Source organism: Talpa occidentalis, unplaced genomic scaffold, assembly GCF_014898055.3.
Source record: "Talpa occidentalis isolate TD23 unplaced genomic scaffold, MPIMG_talOcc4v2.1 talOcc4.11, whole genome shotgun sequence".
NCBI classification, from domain to species: domain Eukaryota; kingdom Metazoa; phylum Chordata; class Mammalia; order Eulipotyphla; family Talpidae; genus Talpa; species Talpa occidentalis.
In genome coordinates this window covers 91,143,877-91,166,886 of record NW_023601104.1, presented here as the reverse complement: position 1 = coordinate 91,166,886, position 23,010 = coordinate 91,143,877, and the positions used below count along the sequence as shown (strand labels likewise).

General features: G+C 41.0%; 1 protein-coding gene across 5 annotated transcripts in view; it reads left to right on the top strand.

Moving 5' to 3' along the window:
* The first annotated feature begins 259 nt into the window (after positions 1-259).
* GPATCH2L (G-patch domain containing 2 like) overlaps positions 260-23,010 on the top strand; it is a 56,434-nt gene continuing 33,683 nt past the window's right edge. For 2 of the 5 annotated variants that reach the window (XM_054691977.1, XM_037503825.2), the window contains exons 1-3: positions 260-277; positions 2,781-3,452; positions 17,994-18,058. In XM_054691977.1, the coding sequence (XP_054547952.1) occupies positions 273-277; positions 2,781-3,452; positions 17,994-18,058 (742 nt within the window). In that variant the 5' untranslated portion in view covers positions 260-272. The other 3 variants (XM_037503822.2, XM_037503823.2, XM_037503821.2) reach the window with 3 other exon arrangements.

Here is a 23,010-nt window from a genome sequence, read left to right as displayed (position 1 = left end):
CTTCACACACCCTTTATAAAATCAGGTCAGCAAGGCAGGGCGAGACCCAAGCTCCGCCTGCACCCAATTTCCCGACGCCCCCAGGGAAGACTGCCCAGGTACTGCCCAGCCCGCGCACCGCCCCCGGGACCCCTGCCTCTTCTCCCGGCTTCCCCGCAGCCCCACCCGGAAGTCGACCGGCCTCGGGCCGGAAGCGCAAGGCCGGGGCGGGGCCTCTGCTCACTCAGCTCCGCCCACAACGCCACGCCCCACCCCTCCGGCCCAAACCGGAAATGAGGTCAGAGAGGGAAACCCTGGCGGGGAGACTCGGCCCCCAAAGCGGAGGCCGTCTGAGGTGTCCGCGGCAGCCGGTGAGGGGGAGGAGTGAGTTGAGAAAGTCGGGGTTCGGGGGCCTGCGCCAACGGGGGTCGGGCTCCGGGCCGCGGCCGAACGGCCGGGGGCGCCTGGGGCGCGCGGCCGCGGCGGGAGGAGGGCGGTGGCGGGGCCTGGCTCGTCAGGGCCCGGCGTCCGCCGCCCGGGGTGAGGGTCGCGCGGTCCCCGGAGCCACAGCCCCCCCCCCCCCCCCCGGGCCTTTCTCTCTGGTTCTTCCCGGCCGGCGACTGAGCGAGGCGTGGACCGAACCCTGGAGGCTCTAGTCCTCGGGGGCGGCGGGGATGTGGGGGCGCCCTTGGGAGGCGCTTTGCCCACACAGATGCCGTGTTGCGACCCTGCTCTGGAGGCGCCTAGTCGCCAGAACTTGATATTTGGCAGTTTCTGCCCAGACCCCCTGCTGCTGGTGAACCCACAGGAGAAGTTGCCTCTTGCTTTCCCCCCGGCCCCCCTGTCCATCCCCTCTGCCCTGTTCCCCAATCCCACCCGGGGTTCCCCCTCTGAGCCTGACCCTGCGCTGCCTGCTTCTGGCACTTTCCTATTTATTCCTTCGCGCGAGTCGGCCAGGCTTTCCTCGTCGAGGGTCTGCCTGGACCGAGGGGTTGCTGTCGGCTGTGCACCCGAGACTGGGGGTGTGGGGACCCGGGATCTTCTGTTACCTCGTCCTCGAGTTACAGCCTTTGAGGCAGGAAAGGATTCTGCACAGGGATTTCACTCCAGTCATTTGGTAACTTCGTTCCACGCTCAAGTTTGTATAGTTCTGCCTGAGTTTTTTAAAAAGTAGCAGTTGTTTATTCTGGACGTAGATCTAGACAAGTTGTTCCCCCTTGTTTATCTGTTTTGGTCTTAGGGACTGTTGTCTCCCAAGCCCTAGTTTTAGCGTCTTTAACCATTGCTTAAAGAATTCGAACATGGTCTTTTTATTGTGTGGTTTTTGACCCGTCGAGAAGTTTTATTTGGCTGGTAGTTTTGGAACTAGGTGTCCCAATTGGTCCACAGATGTGGCAGATCAGCCAGCTGACTGTTTTCTTGCTTTTCAAATCCTTGGCATGGGGACAGCATGAAAATAGGTTTTAGAAAGTTCTTTGCAAAATGTAAACTGCTAACGGAAATGTGGTTTGAGACTAGCACCACGCTGAGTTTTCAAGCTCTAATTGTCTTGAAATACTTTGGGCTTGACACGGAATAGGGAAGAAATGTTAATTTAATATGTGTTTGTTTTTTTGTGAATTATATTAGGCATTTCCCTCTAAAAGGGAATTGAGCAATTGAAAATTGCTCCTATTACTCCCATCTTTTGGAAGGTTTGCCTCTGAAGTAGTCCCTAAAGTTATAAGGGTTTGAGAAAAACGGGAAGTTTTGGAAAGCTGTTAGCCAGATATCTGAGAGAGCACCCATCCCTTTCATTTCAACTTCAGTTGTATCCTGGTTTTTTGGTGATTGTCTGGTACTAAAGCACTTGATTAGGATGATCACTTATTTTCTGAAAGATGGAGATATGTTGCTATTATTTAAAAACAATGTAGCTTCCAGGTAGTACTTGGGACCAGAATGGGGCCAAAAAACTCATTTTTCCCCTCCATTCTTTTTTTTTTTTTTTAAGATTTATTTATACAAGAACAAGTGTACAGGCCAGATGTGCAGGAGGGTGAGAGGATTCACCAGAGGCAGAGCAGGGAACAGAACAGGCAGACTGACAGAAATACACTGCTGAGGGGAGCAGCGGGCGAGACATGAGAGGTCTGCTGCGCCATGTGGGTATCTCCCTGGCTGGCTGGGATTGAACTTGCACTGCAGAGGCTGCGGAGAGCTTCACAGCGTTGTGCTCAACCACCTGCACCACCAGGGAGGCCCTCCTCCCATTCTAATGACAGACCTGGGTCACTACAAATTATTGGATCATTTGGAAGCAGTCTTCCTTAAAATGTGCTGTTAAGTTGTCTTTCTGTGCCTGGCCACAAGCATTCTTCTCAGTGACCCCAGGTAGTAAACAGTCCCTTCATCCCTAGTTTTAAAATTGTGTTTTTCTGCTCCTGTATAATGGGACATTTTCTTACCTTTTTAAAGCTTATCACAAAGTAATTTAGTGACAAGTTCAACTGGGTAAGAGGGGAAAACCTATTCCCTTGAGTTTGCTTGTTTTGGGTAATATCCCAGTTGTCATCTGGTGACATTTAGGTTTTTATCTTTAAGAGTATGTTGACTTCAGGCATTTAACAAGGGCAAAACACCTACTTTTTGTGACCTAAGGGAGCGTGGTTGGTGGGAACAGAGTCTTAATTGTAGCCAAATGAAAGGTGACTATTTTCTGTAGGTAGGGTGGACTGCAGTGCCATGATCTCTTTCATAAAGTTATTCTGTAACAACAATCCTGTTCAGGCTTTCTTTTTCTCTTTTTCAACACTTGACAGATGTGGCCTCATGGATGAGCTGGTACATGACTTAGCCTCAGCCTTGGAGCAGACATCTGAGCAGAGCAAGCTTGGTGAACTGTGGGAGGAGATGGCTCTCAGTCCTCGGCAGCAGAGGCGGCAGCTTCGGAAACGGAGAGGCCGGAAGCGCCGTTCAGACTTCACTCACCTGGCAGAGCATACCTGCTGTTACAGTGAGGCCTCTGAGTCAAGTCTGGATGAGGCCATTAGGGACTGTCGAGAAATGGCCCCGGTCACCAATTTTAGTGACTCTGATGACACAATGGTAGCTAAACGGCATCCAGCTCTCAATGCCCTTGTTAAGAGTAAGCAGCATTCTTGGCATGAATCTGATTCCTTTACTGAAAATGCGCCCTGTCGACCACTCAGGCGCCGAAGGAAGGTGAAGCGAGTGACGTCAGAAGTGGCTGCCAGTCTTCAGCAGAAGCTTAAGGTATCAGATTGGAGCTATGAGAGAGGCTGCAGGTTCAAGTCTGCGAAAAAGCAGCGCCTGTCCCGTTGGAAGGAGAATACTCCCTGGACCTCATCAGGCCGCGGGTTGTGTGAATCAGCAGAAAATAGGACTTTCCTGAGCAAAACGGGAAGGAAAGAAAGAATGGAGTGTGAAGCAGATGAACAAAAACAGGGCTCTGATGAAAACATGTCGGAATGGTGAGATCTCCCCTTACTGAGTCAGATTTCCCTGGTGGTTTTACCCAAAACACAAATCCACAGCCCCGATGAATTCAACTTTCTTTCAAACCAGGCCCTGTGCTTTTCCTTTGTAGCCTTCCTTTAACCAACTTGTGTTTCTTTCTAGCTTTTTAAAGTACATTCATGATTCTATTTCCCTATGGCAAGAAGGCTATGTAATAGAAATACATTAGTTTCAAAAAAGTGTTTAAAATGTGTACCTAGAATGTATGATCAAGAATTTTATTTTGAAAACAATTGGCTGTTGTTTATGCTTGTAGCTCATACAAAGGAATTATTCTTTAGAACCAGAGTCTCAGCAGAGGCTGGTGTGTGTGAGAGAGAGAAAAAAATGCTGGTGCCCGGCAAATGGAGTTTGTAAATGTTCCTGGTGAGCTCCCTTTACCTGCTAAGAATCGTGACTAGATACTTCTGGGCTATAATTCTCTTCTCTGCTTCTTATTGTTTGACTGTATTGACTTTTTATGGCCAACAATCAAACACATGGTAGGCCTAGAAAATAACAGTGCTGGATCACATTAATCTTCCACTAAGTCTGATGGACCTGGAAAAGTTTGTCTCTGATGGGCACATGTTTAAAAAGTCAGTATGGTCTTTAGTGACAATTTATTTTTCACACCTCGGATAGATAGTCCTAGGAATATTAATATACCCCAGCTTCATATTTAATAATAACCTGTGATACCTTTTTTCTCTGGGAGGTTGTTACTTGTGTTGCATGGGGCAGTTCTTTGTGGTGAGGGACTGTCCCATGCCTTGCAGGGTATTTCACATCTGCATTGTTCCCAGCCCCCTTCAGAATGTCAATCCTTATGCCTTTGTGGGAGCAGCCTTTGTGGGTGCTCCCTGGTGGGTTGAGTACTTCTGGTTGAGAACCATTGTATTCTACTGTTGCTAATAGTAGTTAGCATTTATTAGGCACTGAGCAACATGCTGGCATGGTACTGTTGTACACAGCTTATGTTCTTTTTTAATGTTCACAGTTGCACTGCATGGTAGGTAGCACTATTTATATTTTCTGGAAGAGACAACACGTTAAGAACTTTTAGGTAACCTGCCCAAGATCATGCAGTGGCAAAAGAATCTGCCCTGATTCTAGAGCCCATATTTAACCACTGTATTTTGCCGCTGCTTTCAGTTTGCCTTTCCGATGGCTCTTTTTCTGTCTCATCTTAACTTTCACAACTGTAGAGCAGATGACCTTTCTTAGGACTTTGCTTTCTTCTGAAATTTGTCTGAAAAACAAAGACATAAATCTTAGGAACTGTGAGGTGAGGCTATGCCAGTAACAGGAAAAGCTGTTAACATCTGATGCCTGGACCTTTCATGAGTGGTTTTTAATCCCCCTGTAAAATTTTTCTTACTATATATTTGGCAGTCTGTACAACTAGACAGGCTTATAATCAGCCTTTTCTAATTTTCTCTCATGTATATTCTGGCCAATTTACACAATTTATGTGTGTAATTTGGATAATATTTTTTTCCTTCTCATCATGCTATTTTTAACTAAAAAGAAAAACACAGTTGATTGTATGTAGCCCTTCACAATATTGAAACCCTCAATTGAGGCATTGAAGTTTGTTTCAATATTGAGTATACTTAACTAATGGTAATTTTCTTATTGTTGAGTATAGTGGTTTTAAAAATAGCCTTCTAGGGCCTCCATGGTGGTGCAAGGGGTTAAGCACTGCACTATGAAGCAATCCACAGCCTCTGCAGCACGAGTTTGATCCCCAGCCGGTCAGGGAGCGACCCACATGGCGCAGCAGACCTCTCCTGTCTCGCCCGCTGCTCCCCTCAGCAGTGTATTTCAATCAGTCTGCCTGTTCTGTTCCCTACTCTGTCTCTGGTGGATCCTTTCACCCCCCACCACCCGCACCTCTGGCCTGTACCCCAGTTCTTACATGCATTAACAAATAAATCTTTAAAAAAAATAAAAATAGCCTTCTGGACTGATAGTTTGTATATATTTCTTGAGCAGAATTAATTTCTTGTTAAAGTTTGATGTAATTTTGTGTCAGGGAGATTGTCTACTTGAAGATAACTGTCCAAGTGTGGCTCCAGAGGCAGAGCCTATAATCTGGTCTCTCCTGTGCCTCTTCCAGAAGACTCATCCAGTGCACATTACAGTCAGACGGATGTGATAACATAAATTCTGGGAGTCTGCATGAATGGAAGTAGGCAACAATTCTTGCACATTCCTCTCTTCTCAAATTGAGGAAACCTTGTTAGGCTATTTGGACTATCTTCCTAGTTTATTACTTCAGAGTTCTTTCAATAATGTGGTGCCAAAGTCCTTGTAGCTATGAGAGAAAATGAGTGTACACATAGAGTAAGAAAAATTCTTTAGAATCTTATTACTTAGCATCTTAAATTCACCTTGACTTAGGTTGATTCATCTGTTGTTAGAAACAGAAGTGCTTGGTATCTTGTCCCCCCAGCCCCCACCGTTCTCCCCACACTCAGCTTCTCAAAGTAAAGTGGAACTAAAATCTTCCTTCCACCCTTGCTTGCTAAGCATACTTTATAAACAAGACTAGCATTAGAGTCTGTTTAAGGAGATAATAGTTTATGATTTGAATATTATACTATCTTGGTGAGATAGTATAATATTCTGAGATAGTATAAATCTTCTGTCAAAATTTTCCTGCTATTTTCTGCATTAATATAGATACTTGGAAGAATCCTTTTGGTTACTTCATAATTCTGTTTGGATATGCTACAGTTTATTTACATGCAGATTGAAGTAAAAGCTTTTTTATCAGTGGTACTGACGGTTGCCAGAATACATGATCCACATCACAGAATTATTAGAATGAAGTTGATTATTAAGCGTAGCTTAGCCTAGTTCTTTAGAAATAGTTGTTTTTTAAAAGCCTGTGCTAGATGTTTCAGGTTTGAAAATATCTCAATCAGCTTTATTTCTGATTTCCTTAATTTTTCTCTGCTAACTAAACATGCAATAGTTTTTTAACATTTGTTTCTGTTCTTCGATTTTATACCAATCAATCCCCTAAGAAACCAAAAATGGTTATGATGTAATAGTTTTATACTTGCAAAAAGATCGAACTTATTTTAATATTTTTCTGTGCATGTGTGTTTGTGAATATTCTAAAATAGAGCAACTCTTTTTTGAAAAGTTGCTTTCTACTGATCTTTATTCAAATTGCCTATATAGCACCTATCAGTTAGGTGATTCATAGTCTCATTATGCTGTATTCTTCACTAACAAATCAACTGTTTGTTCTCCTTGAATGTAGTTTTAGCTTCTATTCTTTCATAAGTGAATTGGTTTGGGTGATGGCCTGAAGTTGCAGTCAGGAGCCTTCCTCATGATGTATTAGAGGCCCAATCTTACAGGAAAGAAAATATTCCCTTCTCTTGGAAGGCAAGTGACAGAGATAGAGTGCTGAACCTTCCCCCTGCCCCAGTCCAAGCTGACCTTCTGCGGCCCCTTGGTGCCTCTTGTTTTCTTATTTTTATAGAAAATCAATATCCCTTCTGACACAAACAATAGCTCAGAAGCAAGAATAAATGGGAGAAAGCTGAGATCTCTGTCCATCACCTCTCACTTTAACTCCCCCAAACTCTTTAATTATGAGCCTGCTTTGCTCCAGGTATTTGTGATGGTGAAATTGCTAAATGAGGACCATTTTAACCAAAGATTGGGTGATCAATAACACTCTATAGCAGTAGCTTGTTGGATCAATAGCATTCATTATTTCATGGTTAAGGTAAGTAGCCTCCTTTGCAAGTGGAGGTCATTAATCAGGGGTTACTGGAGCTGTGGAAAAGAATGTATGTGGTAGGTTGAGGATGTTCTGTTCTGTTCTGTAAATAGGGATGCTGACCAAGAGTATATTTACCGTTCTTGCAGATGGTAGTATTACGTTGGAGAGTATTGAATGCTAGCATAGTGTGCTTATAGAGATCATTTCAGAATTCAACCCCGAACAACTGCAAAAGACAGCTTGCAAGGTGCATTTGGAGATTGTCTCTTAAAGTGTTATGTTTATTGTGTGTGGGGACAGAACAAGGGACTAGGACTCATAGAAAGTTCAGAGTGTTGTCTATGTCAACATAGTGTAACCGTATATTAGTATAAAAGTTTACTTTCTAAAAATTAGAATTCTATAAAAATGAAGTGAGTTATTTCACCAGTAAATTAGTTCTAGATCACGAGGGATTCAGGCATGGGCTTGGCCACTTATGGAGTTATTTTAGAGTTGAGAAAGTTAAGCTAAACAACCTCTGAGGTTCCTTGCAGCACTGAGATTCTGTAATTCTTTTCCATCATGACCACCCTCCTATAGTTGTAATTCATCTTTTAAAAAGCATCTGATAAGCAACCTCAACCCCACTAAAATGCTTTGGAGAACATAAAACATCACAAAGTCACATCTCCAGAAACTAGGACATAGAGTTTACCTATCACCAAGATTTTCTCACGCTGCAGGACTGATGGAACTGTACTGGGGAGTGTAGTTGGAAGCCCACATCCACAGTGCTGAGCCTGCCCTGAAGGTAGAGAGCCAGATCCTGCATCCAAGCTATAATCAGCCCTTCCTTCAGAAACAAAAGGTTAATGTCAGTCAGAAAAGGCAGTTCAGTTTGAGGTGTTGTTCATCCTTTATTTCCTAATAAGTATCTTTGCATTTCTATTTGGAAACTGAAACTCCAGAATACATCTGAATGGGAAACTTAGTGTTTTCTGTGTATTTGTGTTTGGGAGTAGGAGGCAGTAACAGCATATTGAGTTCTGAGAATTACAGAACCTAAGGTTAAAGGTTACCATTGGCTGGGCAGAGGAAAAAAAGTCTCTCTTAGTGCATTCAGGAGGTTGTGGTGATTTATATACCTTTATTTGTTATACACTCCTGGAATGGGGTCAGAATCAGGCAATGAGGATTAAAGATCATTTTCAGTCCAGTGTAGCTATATGAAATAAAAGCCTATGATTAACACTGGGAATTAGGCTGAGGGCTCCATACATCCTCTTCACTTGTTGTAAATGTAAGAAGAATATGTTACTCATATCCAAAGTAGTAGAGAATGGGGTCAAGGGAAATTTTTACACTCTTTCTATTGGCAAATACCAGACTCTAGGTAAACCATTTCTTAACAAGAAGCCTTGAAATAAGTTCTGCAGCACAAAGGGAAAGAGAACATTGTACAAGTTCAGAGGAAGAGCACATTTTGAAAATGACTACCTGTGGGAACCAGAAGAATATTCTAGAAAATTTTCATTAGGACACAAGAAAATATAATCATTTTGAACCAGGAATAGTAAGCCAGGATATAGAGGTGGCTATTTAAAAGCCCATAATGTGTGAGGGGAATTTGAAATGTAAATGCAATGTTAAAATGAAGAACAGTTCACTTTGCAGACAGTTGAGTTGATGTGAAAAACTTGGGAAGCCCTTCCAAAATGCAGAGGTAGGAGATAAAGTTGACGGAAAGTGATAGGTCTGCAGGACAGATGATAGAGGCCTAGTCTGCTGGTATGTAAGTATTCCCAAGAATGAAACTTAAAATCATTGAAATAGAATGATTTATAAAAATATTAACTGAAGGGAAAATGTTTCTGAGTTGAAAAAATTAAGTGATAAGATTAAAAGGGAGAACAAATGAAGAGAGACCTCTCCCTTAGACATATGCTGGCAGTATTTTTGCATTCTACCTGGTTGGTAGGGGCGGCTGGAGTATATATAAAGAAATATTTTAAAAGGGATGACAGTAAGATTAGTAATCATCTCTATGGTACTAAATGTGAGGGGGCTGGGCCTCCCCTGGTGGCGCAGGCAGTTGAGCGCCGCACTGTGAAGCTGTCTGCAGCCTCTGCAGAGCCGGTTCGATCCCCACCGGACCGCGAGGGTCCCACATGGTGAGCAGACCTCTCCTGTTGCGCCCACTGCTCCCCTCAGCAGTGTGTTTCTTCAGTCTGCCTGTTCTGCTCCCGGCTCTGTCTCTGGTGAATCCTCTCACCGTCCTGTGAATCTGGCCTGTACCCTGGTTCTTGTATAAATAAATCTTTAAAAAAAAAAAGGGGAGGGTTTCCCTTTAAAAAATTAATAAATAAATGTAAGGGGGCTACTTACCCTAAAAGAGTGTTGAGGGGGAAAGGTTGCCATTCATTAGAGTTGAAAAGTAGGGAATTATTTTCAGAAAAAAATTCATAAAGATGTGTTTTAAATATTACTGCAGAAAATATTGCCCTAAAACGTAGCAGCATTAAGCAGTAAATACTTAGCTGTCTTACTATTCTTCATATCAGGAATCTGGGTGGTTCTGGCTCAGAATCTCTCATGAGATTGCAGTCAAATTGTTGACATGACCTGCAATTATCTCAAGGCTTGATTGGGGCTGAAGGATCCACTTCTAAGCACATTCACAGGACTATTGGCAGATTTCATTTCCTTAAAGGTTGTTGGACCAAGAGTCTCAGTTCCTTTCCATGTGGCCTCTCCAAAGAGTTGTCAGCATCCTCAACATGGTAGTTGGCTACTCCCAGAGCAAGTGACGAGAGTGCCCCCAAGGTGGAAGCCGTAGTCTTTTGTGACCCAATCTCAGAAGTTACATGTCCCGATTTTGCCTTCTGCCATTGGTTACACAGACCAATCATTGTGGGGTTAATGGTAGTCATCTTGGAATCTGGTTACCACAGATGACTACTAAAATTTTTCCCTAATCTGGAGTGAACCTAAATTCAGGAATAGTTTTTCAAACTAATACATTCCCAGAACTTTCTGGAAGAATGTTTTTACTTTGATTTCAAAGGTGATTTAGTGATAGTAACCATGTGGCAAGCAAAGTATGGATCCCTGAGAATGTATTTTAGTATATTTTAAGTAAGTGTGCTGAAATTGGATGTTTATTTTTTTAAATTAAGTTATCACATTAAAAGGGAGGAATTCTTTTTGAGGTGCTTTTAATTTTCATGGTATTCAGTCTGTATGATGCATTTTTAGCTGAAGAGTGATAGATGTTAAAGCACAAGTAGACTTTTAGCTGTGTCTGAATGTTTCAAGTAGCAAAAAGCAAAGGAATACTCTTTTCCTTAGCTTAATCTGTATTTTCAGGAGAATGAAAATGAGAAATGCTGAAATTCAAAAATATCTTAAGAATAGAGAAACATGGGATTGACGTTTAGTAAATGAGGTAAATCGATCCATGTTTTAGTGGACATTCAGCCAGCACGTGGGCTTTGGAGATGATGCCCCCTGGCTCCAGTCCTCACCGTGTGGTGTGCTAAGTTGCTTACCCTCTCTAGTCCGCATTCCTTCATCTGAAAAAGAGGTTGGCATATTTACCTCATAGACTTTTAGGGTGGAAGAAATATAATAATAAATATAAAATACTTAGTATTTGGTTTGTAGTATAACTTATAACTTGTTGTATAACTGAAATTGTATTACTAGTATCCATAATTAATAGTATAGCCTTGTATATTAATAATTTTCCAAATAAACTAAATTCAAAATACCACACCCCTGCTGGAGACACTTGTAACCTAAATAGCTGCTGAATCAGTGTCTCCCTCTTTTGGATGGAATCCATTTCAAGGAAATAGTAGATTTCAATGGCTGCGTTTTGTTTTTCCATTTAAAGTGAAAATAGGGCCTCCCTGGTGGCCTAGGGGTTGTCTGAGCGCTATCACACCTATGGCCTGAGTCGATCCCTGGTCAGGGAACTAACCCACATATGGTGCAGCATACCTTTTCTGTCTTGCCTGCTACTCCCTTTAGCAGTATATTTCAGTAGATCTGCCTGTTCTGCTCCCCACTATGTCTCTGGTGAATCCTCTTACCACCTCTCCCCTCCCCATCTCACCCCCTCCCCCTGCTGTACCTCTGGCCTACACCCCAGCTCTTCTACACAAAAATAAAAAAAAAGAAAGTAGAATTGAGTCCTATAGAATTTAGATTACTATTTTAATAAGAAGGATGCCAATAGGGAAATTGCTTCTATTGTTTCTGAAATAATCATATTTGGGTACATATGAGAATTAACACCTAGAATTGGCTTTCAAATCTTTCATTCTTTGCATTTGTATTATGCTCTAGAGTTCACAAAGTAGGCTTAAGCATGCCTCTTATTTTTTGTTTTTTAAAGATTTATTTATGCATACAAGAACTGGGGTGTAGGCCAGAGGTGTAGGAGGTGAGAGTATTCACCAGAGACAGAGTGGGGAGCTTAGCAGGTGGATCTACTGAAATACATTGCTGAGGGGAGCAGTGGATGAGACAGGAGAGGTCTGCTGAGCTGTGTGGGTCAGCTCCCTGGCCAGGGATCCAACTCATGCTGCAGTGGCTGCCGATAGCCTGATAGTGCTGAACTTGTCCCCTGCGCTACCCGGGAGGCCCAAACATGCCTCTTATTGTTCCATCCTCAGAACAACTCATCTGCATCATTTTGCAGAGAAACAGTATTCAGAGAGTTGAAATGACATGCCACAAAGGTCATACAAGGCAGCAGAGCTGATATAGAACAAGTTAATTTCATTTACAAAACATTTACTGAACCCCTCTGGTGTGCCAGATGCTTTGCTGGGCATTGGAACTAATGAGATGAACAAGATGTTTCCTTTATTTCCCCTAGCCTGACTCTTCTTCCATGCTTATAGTATCTTCTCTTTGCCTGGGCTGGTAGGGTAGGGCGATCTGTGCAACTCTTTAGTTTCAGTTCTACCAGTTTGCCTGAAGGTCCAGCTACTGTCCAATGGCTCTGAGATCTGGACATCTTGGCCCCGTCCTGGTAGTGACATCATTGCTTCCGTGGGGTGTTCATCTCTGCCCTGAAGGCTGGCTCTGCCCAACTGAAGGAAGTCCACAGGCTCCTCTCCTCATCTGACGTGGTTTTCCTCCAACTTGATGCCCTTTGTTTTGTTAATCACTCTAGATCAGGCTTCTCAATTTTGGTATTTTGACATTTTAGCTCAGACAGTTCTCTGTTGTGAAGGCTGACCTGTACATCATAGGATGTTTAACAGCTTTCCTGCTTCTCCATTCACTAGATGTCAGTAGGTCACCAGCTCCCTCACCACCTTCCAAGTCCTGATCTCCCCCCACCACCGCCAGAAAAAATTGTCCCTAGTGGGGCTTTGGAGAGAACTAAGGTGGGCTAAATTACCTCCAATTGAGAACCACTGCTTTAGATGTTTCTGGTGGTCCTGAGATAAGATTTTTACTTCATTGATTCTACCTTTACCAGCATGCGTTTCAAATTTAGAGAACTTAGCATGACCAAAACATTGATCAGTTTTATAAAATAAAAATGCTGTCATTGGGGCCTCCCTGGTGGTGCAAGGGGTTAAGCACCGCACTGTGAAGAGGATTGCAGCCTCTGCAGCACGAGTTCGATCCCCAGCCTGCCAGGGAGCTACCCACATGGCACAGCAGACCTCTCCTGTCTCGCCCGCTGCTCCCCTCAGCAGTGTACTTCAGTCAGTCCACCTGTTCTGTTCCCCACTCTGTTTCTGGTGAATCCTGTCACCCCCCACATCTCTGGCCTGTGCCCCAGTTCTTGTATGCATAAATAAATAAATCTTTAAAAAAATTTCAGAAAAAAAATGCTGTAATCGAAATACTGAAAGTCCTTGCTATTTTGAAAACAGTAGCCTCAAAAGGGGTCAACGGTTGGTTTTTCAGAACATGGGAAGATCAGTTCAGATAAACATTTTAAAGTTAGTACCAAAGTTTACAATCTTTAGCAGTGTTTGCATTGGAATTAATAATTTAAATGACAGGTATCACAGAGGTATCAGTTGCCTCTTACTAGGCTCTGTTCCCATGGTCTCTGCAGTAGATGCTGTGCCCAACTAATACCTGGTCTGCCAGGAATGCCTTGAGTTACAAAGATGCTTGCAACTGCAGGTGTGATGGCTAGGTGGATGATAAGTAAAAAGTTAATTGTGGCATCTGGGTAATGGAATGTGAGTCGTAGTTATAACTTCCTTCAATTTTTGTGTGTTTAAGTTTTCATAATAAAATATTGGGGGAAGAAAACCTTTGGAACTGCTGGCTAGCAATTATTTGCACTTCAGTTGTTTTTCTAACAATATTATAATAATTAGGTAGTACATTTGGTGGTCCAATCTCCAGGTTTTAATTTTGTTTGAGTCTTATTTAAAATGATGACTGTGAATGAAGGGATCATTTTTTTAAGTGCGAGGCATTATAGAGAAGTGGATGTGTTATCACAGTCTTTATTCTCATGAATAGTTTTGAGGCATTTTCTGGCTTCTATAGTGGGATGATTTCAGAGGCTTAATTCTATGCTTGTTAAATGCAGAATGTTATTCATTGGAAAGCATTTGGCTCTGTCTTCTCAGACATTTCTCCTCTGACAGTCTAAGCTAATATTTTTTTTTCTTAATAAAAATGCATGCATTTAAATTGTGATTGACATGTTTTTTGGTTAGTTTTCGTGCTGCTTATAGCATGGTGTAGTATATGGTAAATAACAAATGCTTAATAAGTGAATGAGTGAAATTTTTTTTTTTAAAGATTTGTTCATTTATTTATAAGAACCGGGCTACAGGCCAGATGCGCGGGAGAGTGAGAGGATTCACCAGAGACAGAGCGGGGAACAGAACAGGCAGACTGAAGAAACACACTGCTGAGGGGAGTAGTGGGCGAGACAGGAGAGGTCTGCCCGCCATGTGGCACCCTCGCGGTCCGGCGGGGATTGAAGCTCCTCTGCAGAGGCTGCGGACAGCTTCACAGTGCGGCGCTCAACTGCCTGCGCCACCAGGGGAGGCCCAGTGAATGAAATTTTAAGAGAAATTACAGGAGGAACTTCTCCTCTTTTTTTTTTTTTGTTAGACACTTTTTATTCTCCCAATTTGGGATTGAATTTGACTGAAATATATATTATTTTTAGAGCTAATTACATTTTTGCTCCAAAATATTCTAGGCAAATTTTGTTTGTAAATTATTTATAGATTAGTGTCATTGATAACAGGGAAGAGAGAACGACTCCTGAGGCAGACAGGAGGCGCTGGTGCCTCTCGGAGTTGCTGCCATTTTAGAAAAAGACAAGATTTCATTACCTGCTCTCTTTGTGAGCTTTGCTTGTTACTTTTTCTGAAGATTAATAAAGGCTCAATTTCAATCTTCCTGCATTCAGGGAGGGTTGCTTTTCAGAGGACCACAAGTGGAATGGATACTAGAGGTAGGATCACGTTATTTTTCTTATAAAAATGAGAAACAGCTGTTTTTTTTTCCTTGTGTAGTAAAATAGCTCACAGTGAAAAGGTTATAAACAAATATGAAGGTTTGGGAATAGGAAAAAAATGTAGAAGCCTCACATGTTTTAACTTTCTGACCTTGTAATCTACAAAGATGCTAAAAGAAAATTTTCTTTATCGAATGGTAGGAGCTTATTTTTAATAATATTAGACATTCTATTTAATTAGCTAAATTAATTTTTATAGTTGACTAAATCATTGTTTTTTTATTTTTTAAAGATTTATTTATTTATTTATTTGTTTGTTTGTTTATACATACAAGCACTGGGTACAGTCAGAAGCGCGGGAGGGTGAGAGAATTCACCAGAACCAGAGCGGGGAGCAGAGCAGGCAGAAGGGCCGAAGTACACTGCTGAGGGGAGCAGCGGGCGGCAGGAGAGGTCTGCGCGCCATGTGGGACCCTCCTCCGGTGGCCGGGGAGCAGCTGGGGATCGAACCGGCGCTGCAGAGGCTGCGGGCAGCTTCGCAACCCAGCGTTCAACCGCTGTGCCACTGGGGAGGCCCTTGTTTTTTTTTTTTTAAATCATAATCTCTTAAGCCAGAAGTGAACGAAGTCTGTAGTATTGGACAACTTTGGCTTATAACTCGGAAAGGGAAATATTTCTGCTTTATAGGTAGCACTGTATTTCTGCATGTGTTTATGTGTGAGCATGCCATAAAATTCTTGCTTTTTTCCTCTGCAGCAAATCATGCTAAAAATGTCTTGCATGTGATGATTAAGATATTCACATTGCAAGTTTTTCTGAAGGAAAAAATGGAATTAGCAGATGCTATTAGGGGAAATACTCATTTCCAGATATTTTTGTGTAGTAAATTTTCTGTAAGACATGTATTATTTTCTTGTATTATTTTCTTGATGCCACCCTTGATCATAGTCTTAAAAATCGACATAATTGCCATTTTCCAATAACTATACATAAAGGAAACTTATAGGCAGCTTCAAACTCTTTTAGGAAAAGTGACCCTCCTTAAATGCTGTTAACAAAAATAAAAAATGTTCAGTGGCAAAAAGGTTTTAGGTTATACTTATTTTGATCTAGCAGATTTCTTTGGGCTTGTTTCCTTTATTTAGATTGTGAGGAGAGAATGGAATCCATGCAAAAAAGGATCAGGTAAGCATTTTATCTTACAATGTTTACAGGTGCCTGGAAATGAATGGGAGAATGAATTTATAGACTTTGTAATAAAGCATTATTTAAAATTTTTTAATTGGCAATGTTCAGAAGTTATATGTAGAACAGGGATCTACAGACATCCTCTGTGGGGAGCTTGGTAGTATTTCAGGACTTTGTGGGCAGTTCTCATTCCAACTGCTGAGCTTTGCGGTGGTGTATAAGAAACCATAATGATATGTGAATAAATGATGATGGTTGTGTTCCAATAAAACTTTATTTCTTAACAATGAAATTTGAATTTCAAATTTCCATATGTTGTAATAGTCTTCTTTTGAGCCCCTTCCCCAACCTCCCCTGATTTAAAACTGTAAAAACCATTGTTAGCTCATAGATCATACAAAAGCAGGTGGTGGACCGTTGTTTGCTTACCCCTAAATCTCAGCTAGTGATACTTGTAACCAGGAGAGCATATAATATCATGGTGGAGTAGAAGATCTGTCCTGTGGCCTAATGTGCTTTTTTTTTTTTTTAAAAGATTTATTTATTCATGCATACAAGAACCAGGGTACCGGCCAGATGTGCGGGAGGGTGAGAGGATTCACCAGAGACAGCGGAGAACAGAACAGGCAGACTGACGAAATACACTGCTGAGGGGAGCTGTGGGCATGACAGGAGAGGTCTGCCTCACCATGTGGGACCCTCAACGGCTGGCCGGGATGGAACCGGTTCTGCAGAGGCTGCAGGCAGCTTTGCAGCCCAGTGCTCAACCACTGCGCCACCAGGGGAGGCCCAAATTTGCTTTGTTTTTAAGACTAGATAAGAATAATGAAATCATAATCTGAGCAACTGTGTAGTAATATTCAATAGAGTTATACCCATAATATTCCTGCGATTTTGCTAAAACTATAAATATGGCACATTCATTGTTGCAGGCATAGTTGCTTAAACTCAGATGTAGAAAGAATGCAGTACTTAATGAGAACTTTTTCTGGATTTAACTGGAGAGCTCTTTGAAGTTCCTGAAACCATCAGAATCCAGTGGTACATTTTTGTAAGACATTTTTTGCAGTAACACCTTCTGTACTTATTTACAAAAACAGAAGAAAATAAAGTGAAAGAACCTTTAAAGAATCAGGTATGTTTTCTGTCTCTTGCAACCAATCTGTTGAATCTGGTTTTCAGAGACAAGCTTAAGTGAGGAAGGCACTGCTATTCAATGTAATCAACATTTTAGGACTTAGTGTTGGCAAGATATTTGGAAATACTGCAAAATACAAAGTATTTTCAGATTTTTGACTCAGAAATGTACACTGGGATTTTGCCAGTCTCTTCCTTTTGGTAAGAATGCATCTTGCTTGCTTTGGTTTTTTTCCATCTTATAGAGCAGGTAAAAAAGAAAAATGAAGTGGAAAGAAACATTCCCAATCAAAAAAAGATAAATTGTTGGCGATAGCTTAGAAAATGAAGTTGATTGGACAGAATTATGTGGGGCAAAGGTTTTATTTCAGTGAGTTCAGATGGAGTTTGTTGTTTTCTTTTTACCTTAGCTTCTTTTTTGAAAATGAATTTTGTTGAATCCATTTATATCAAGAAGGAAACTCAATAGAAAATACAACTTTTGTCATGTTGACTTAAAATATGTTCATGAATTTCTGTTGCTTTGTAAATGGGGGAAAACGAAAGTTGCTAGATGTCTTAAAGTTGAAATTTTGTTTGAATAATTTTATTTTATCTGATAAATTTTACTTGAAACTGATACTTGACAGCGTATAAAAATAAAATATTTGTAGAAATAAAATAAAAAATTTGTAAAAATAAAAATATTTGTAAATTTGTGTGAATATGTCAAACCGGATTGAGATTATTCCTGTGAGCCTTACTAAATAACTTTCTAATCTAAACTAATAAAGTAACGTTAGATATTTTTAAAGTTACTTGAAATGTAGGTAAGTTTTAGTATTCTCTCATATTTCTTTGGTTGTGAGGGAAAACAAATTTCTCCCTATAGGTTCCCCATGACATTTACATTTCTGATTGGCTAATTGGCTGAAGTAAAATAAGGGAAACATGGGTCATTGCTTTGTTTTTGACTGGACCTGATGTCTTGTGCTTTACTCTTTTTTTTTTTTTCCCCAGTGAAACCAGCAGTGTGTGTAGCAGCAGTGACACGGGGCTCTTTACCAATGACGAAGGACGGCAAGGTAATCTTGATTCTAGTTCTGGGTTGTTGCTTCAGTGTTTCTGGGAAGAGTCTGATGATTATAGAAGCCACTCTCTGAGAATATAATGGTTATCAATGGCACTGGTTCTCAAACTTTATGGCATAGATGAGCTATCTGGGGAACTGTTAAAAAACTGCGAATTCCTGAGCACCTAGAAGTCAAATAGGTTTAAAGTTGGCTCCTGGAATCTGCATTTTCTACAAACACCTGTAATGACTTTTTTATTTTTTTATTTTTTTTTATTTTTTATAGAGGCATGTTTTATTTATTTATTTGTTTGTTTGTTTGTTTTTGTTTATACAAGCACTGGGTACAGTCAGAAGCACGGGAGGGTGAGAGAATTCACCAGAGCCAGAGCGGGGAGCAGAGCAGGCAGAAGGACCGAAGTACACTGCTGAGGGGAGCAGCGGGCGGCAGGAGAGGTCTGCGCGCCATGTGGGACCCTCCTCCGGTGGCATGGGAGCAGCTGGGGATCGAACCGGCGCCGCAGAGGCTGCGGGCAGCTTCGCAACCCAGCGCTCAACCGCTGCGCTCAACCGCTGCGCCACCGGGGAGGCCTGTAATGACTTTTATATAGGTAGTCCATACTGTGAGAATCATTGAACCCCAGGGGGTTTTATGTCAAGAATGGGATTTTGGGAAACTGCTTTTTATTAGAACCCCACAGATCCTCATGTATTACTCTTTTGTGGAATGTTAAGACTTTATGATTACATAGGAAGAATTTATTTTTGTAATTTGTCTTATTAATGATTAAGTGTTCTAGTGAATATGTTGCAGAAAACATCTTTCTAAAGTTCCTGAAGTTTGGTACAGGGCACTGTGAATAGAACTGGTATATTTTAATTATCAGTCCTTTATTTTTATTACCTAAACTGTAATTTGAAGCTTTGTTCTTGTCCTGTACACTTGCTTAGGGCCACACTAATTGTGTACCAGTAAGAATTTTATATAGTGCCTTTGGCTATTGATTTCTTAATCTAAATAAGGAATTTATAGATCTCTAAAGCCCCTTCTCACTCTGAAATCAGTGATTTTTTTCCCCAAGTGACTGAAGAATTGAGGCACAGTGCTTGTAAGTCTGGGTTGATCCAGGTAGGCTCCCTAGTAACTGAAAGGATCCTGGGACTGTGAGACTCAGAATTCTTTCTCCCAGGCTTCAGAATTGTGGACCTGGAGACAATTTCATCGTCGTGGATTTGTTGAGCTTCTTACAATACTATAGTGAGGTTGCTCTATTATAGCAGGCTGCAGGAGTATATTGCTATCCCATTATGCTAGGAAGCTGAGTGTTGTTGGAGACGTTCAGGTAGGCTCTAGCCGGGGTCTTGATCCTTTTGCCTTGTATCAGGAGATTCTGGTTGTCTTTACAGGAATAAGATGCTGTGTATGTTCAGAGTTGCTAATATTTATTTATTTATTTATTCGCTGCATTGGGAAATATACCTCTTGAAGATTTTGATGCATAATTATATAGAGGTAGAAGAAAGTGTGAGCCTCTTGCACATTAAATTTTTAACCTTTGGAAAGTCTTTCCTTGATAAGGAAATCCATGTTTATCATGGAAGATTGTATTCTATAACTCCAACTCTTCTCTATTTCTGCCTTAGTTTCACACATTCTGGGCATATTTAGATGCTTGGAGTTCTCAGAACAAAAGGTGTGTTATCTCCTGCTTCCACATCTTTGTTTACGCTGATCTCTGTCTGAAATCTCATCCCCATCTATTCTTGAATGTGTGATCATCTTCCCAGACCCAGTTCTCCTTTTGCCTCTCTGGGGCATATTCATAACTACATCACTAGGATTTCTTACTCTCAATTTCCTGTTGGGTTTGGCCAGTAGGAGGCACAGCAGAAAATTGGAGGGTAGGAAGTGAAGGAGATAGGTTTTATTAATCAAATTTTTATTATGGTAATACGGCTTAACAGCCTCCAAATTTCAGTGGTTTACCACATTTATTTCTTGCTATAGGACTGGAGTTGATTCTTGTTCTGCTGATCTTACCTGGGCTTAGCTGGTCTCCTGGCTTTAAGTTAGGTTTATATCTACTCTTGTGTATGATTCTGGACCGAGGCTAACAGAGCAATGACTCTCTGCTACATGGACTTCTTGAAGGTGGAGGACATGAATGCCAACTGACCAAGCTAGACCAGGCATAAATATTTAAAGCTTTTGCTGCTCATATGTTGATAATCTATCTAAGCAAGTCATATGACCAAGCACAATGTTAGTGACTGAGGAAATGTACTCTGCTTCAAGAAAAAGATGCCGTGGAATCCCGAGGCAAAGGCAAAGAGTGTGGATGTATAATTCTGTTACAGTAATAGAATGATTACTGTAATACAGGCTACAGTAATTAATACGGGCTACCACACTGGATGCTGACTTTCTCTGGTTCCCCTTCTGTTAGACTGCTAGGGACAGTGGTTGTGTTTGTCAGCTGAAGGCTGCCACTCCTGTTTGGCATATTGTTAACTTTTAATAACTATTGGGAAACCCAGATAAGGGGAAATTTCTCCTATTTCACCTTCAAGCAGAATTTGTACATAGAACTTCAAATTATAAAATTATATAAAATGATAAACTGTTTTGGTTAAAGCATATCCCAAAGGGGCAGGAGGACACATGCCTCAATTAATATACTGAAGTATAGAGAAGCTAATCATTGTTAATTCTCTTTTTTATTGAAGTAGCAATACAGTATTGCATTGTATAAGTTTCAGGTGTTAATCATTAAAAATCAACATATTTATACACTACATTAAGTTTATCACTAAAGGTCCAGTTCTCTTTACCACACAATTAACAGCTGTTGACTCAACTTACCCTTCCCTTCTGGTAAATACTTAATTGGCCTGACAGTCTGTGTACCACATATGAGTGAAATGATACGGTGTTTGTCTTTCAGTGTCTGACTTAATTCACTAAGCACAGTACCTTCTAGGTTGGTCTATGCTGCAAACGGCAGGATTTCATACATTTTGAGAGTAGTATTCCATTGTGTATAGATACCGCATCTTTATCCAGTCATCTGACAGTGGGGACTTGGGTGGTTTTTAGCTCTTGGCTGTTGTAAATAATGCTGCAGTAAACATGAAGGTATATATATCTCTTTGAATTAGTGTTTTTGTGTTTTTCTGAATCCCAGAAGTGAGACAACTTAATCATATGGAACTTCTGTTTTTAATTTTTTGAGGAATCTCCAAATATTGCCTTCCATAATGACGGTACCAATTTACATTCTCACCAATAGTATACAAGGGTTCCCTTCTCTCCTCTTTAACACTTAACATCCTCTTTAACACTTGTTTCTTATCTTGGAAAATATCTGTGTGAGGTGTGTAAGTGTGAGGTGATATCTAATCATTGTTAATTCTCATGCCTATCTTTAACTCATCCTTATGTAACCCATTTGGTGAGATGCTTTTAGAGTGATGATTTTGAAAATGTGGTCTTCAAGCCAACTTAGCGTCACCGTAGGGAATTTATTAGAAAGGTAAATTTCTAGTTTTGCCAGACCAGAATCAAAAACTTTGGAACTAAGGCCCAGCAGCTTGTGTTTTAACAATCCATTGTGATATGCACTACATGTTAAGAACCAGTTTCAGACAAACAGTTATTGGTAGTGTGTTTTTATAGAGAACACTGGGTAACTTCACTTGTTGCTTATCTACTACTTTTCACCAGTATACAGCTTTCATGTCTCTTTTTAGAGCTCTCAAAAGTGATTTAAGAATTACCATTGTTTGGGTGTTAGTGGTCCGTGAATCTAACCGTTCATATGATTAGCACGTCCTGAGCAGCTTCCTTGGGGTCCAGCATAAACTAGAAAATGAATGCATTGTGATCACTTTACATGTTCTTGTCATAATTTCCTTCATCCTTGCTATTCTGAAAGCCGTGGTTAGCAAAGTTATCTCTCTTATTCTTTGTGGGCAGGAATAAACCCATGTGGAAACTGAGGTGCTGTCATTTAGTAAATAAAAGTTTCAAACAAGAGTCTGGATAAATGGGTCTAGGCTTGACTGTCATTAATAAAGAGTATGGTCTTTGGCAAATGGTATAACTTCTTGACAACCTTAGGGGATTACATTGTCTCTATGGTTAGTTTTTTCCAGTAGCTTGAATTGTTAGTGTCAGGATGATTTTCTGTCCCATTAATGACAAAGAAATAAGGTATGGGTATACATTCTTTGTTCAGCCATTATGAGAAGTGTAAATATAATAAATCCCTCAGGAACAGCTAGCTTTAAGTTAAGACACATTTGTGGGCTTTGAATCCCCAAGTTTGTATATATCACTGAGAATGATATTTTTCAGAAGATAAGTTTACTTTTTAGAAAATAAGTTAGTCTTTGTGTTCAAATCCTGGCTTCATTATTCACTAACTTGATCTTGACTTCTAGGTTTTAGTTGCCTCATTTATAAGTTAAAACTAGTATAAGGTTGGGAGGAGATTTAACATATTTTTTTAAAGATTTATTTATTTATGCATACAAGAGCTGGGGTACAGGCCAGAGATGTGGGGGGTGAGAGGATTCACCAGAGAGACAGAGTGGGGAACACAACATGCAGACTGACTGAAATACACTGCTGAGGGGAGCAGCAGATGAGACAGGAGAGGTCTGCTGCACCATGTGGGTCACCTCCCTGGCTGGGGATCAAACTCGTGCTGCAGAGGCTGCGGATTGCTTCATAGTACGGTGCTTCACCCCTTGCACCAGCAGGGAGGCCCGATTTAACATATTTACAGAATTTTAGTGTGAATCCTGGTAGATGGTAAGGGGCTAGTAAATGGTCGTTTCATTAGTTTTTAACTGTTAAAAGCAGTCCAGTATAATATTTGTATCAGACTGGTTTGGTGTTGCTGTTTTCATCATAATATTATTCAGGAAGGATAAAAACATTTTTTCCCTACTTTTACTTTA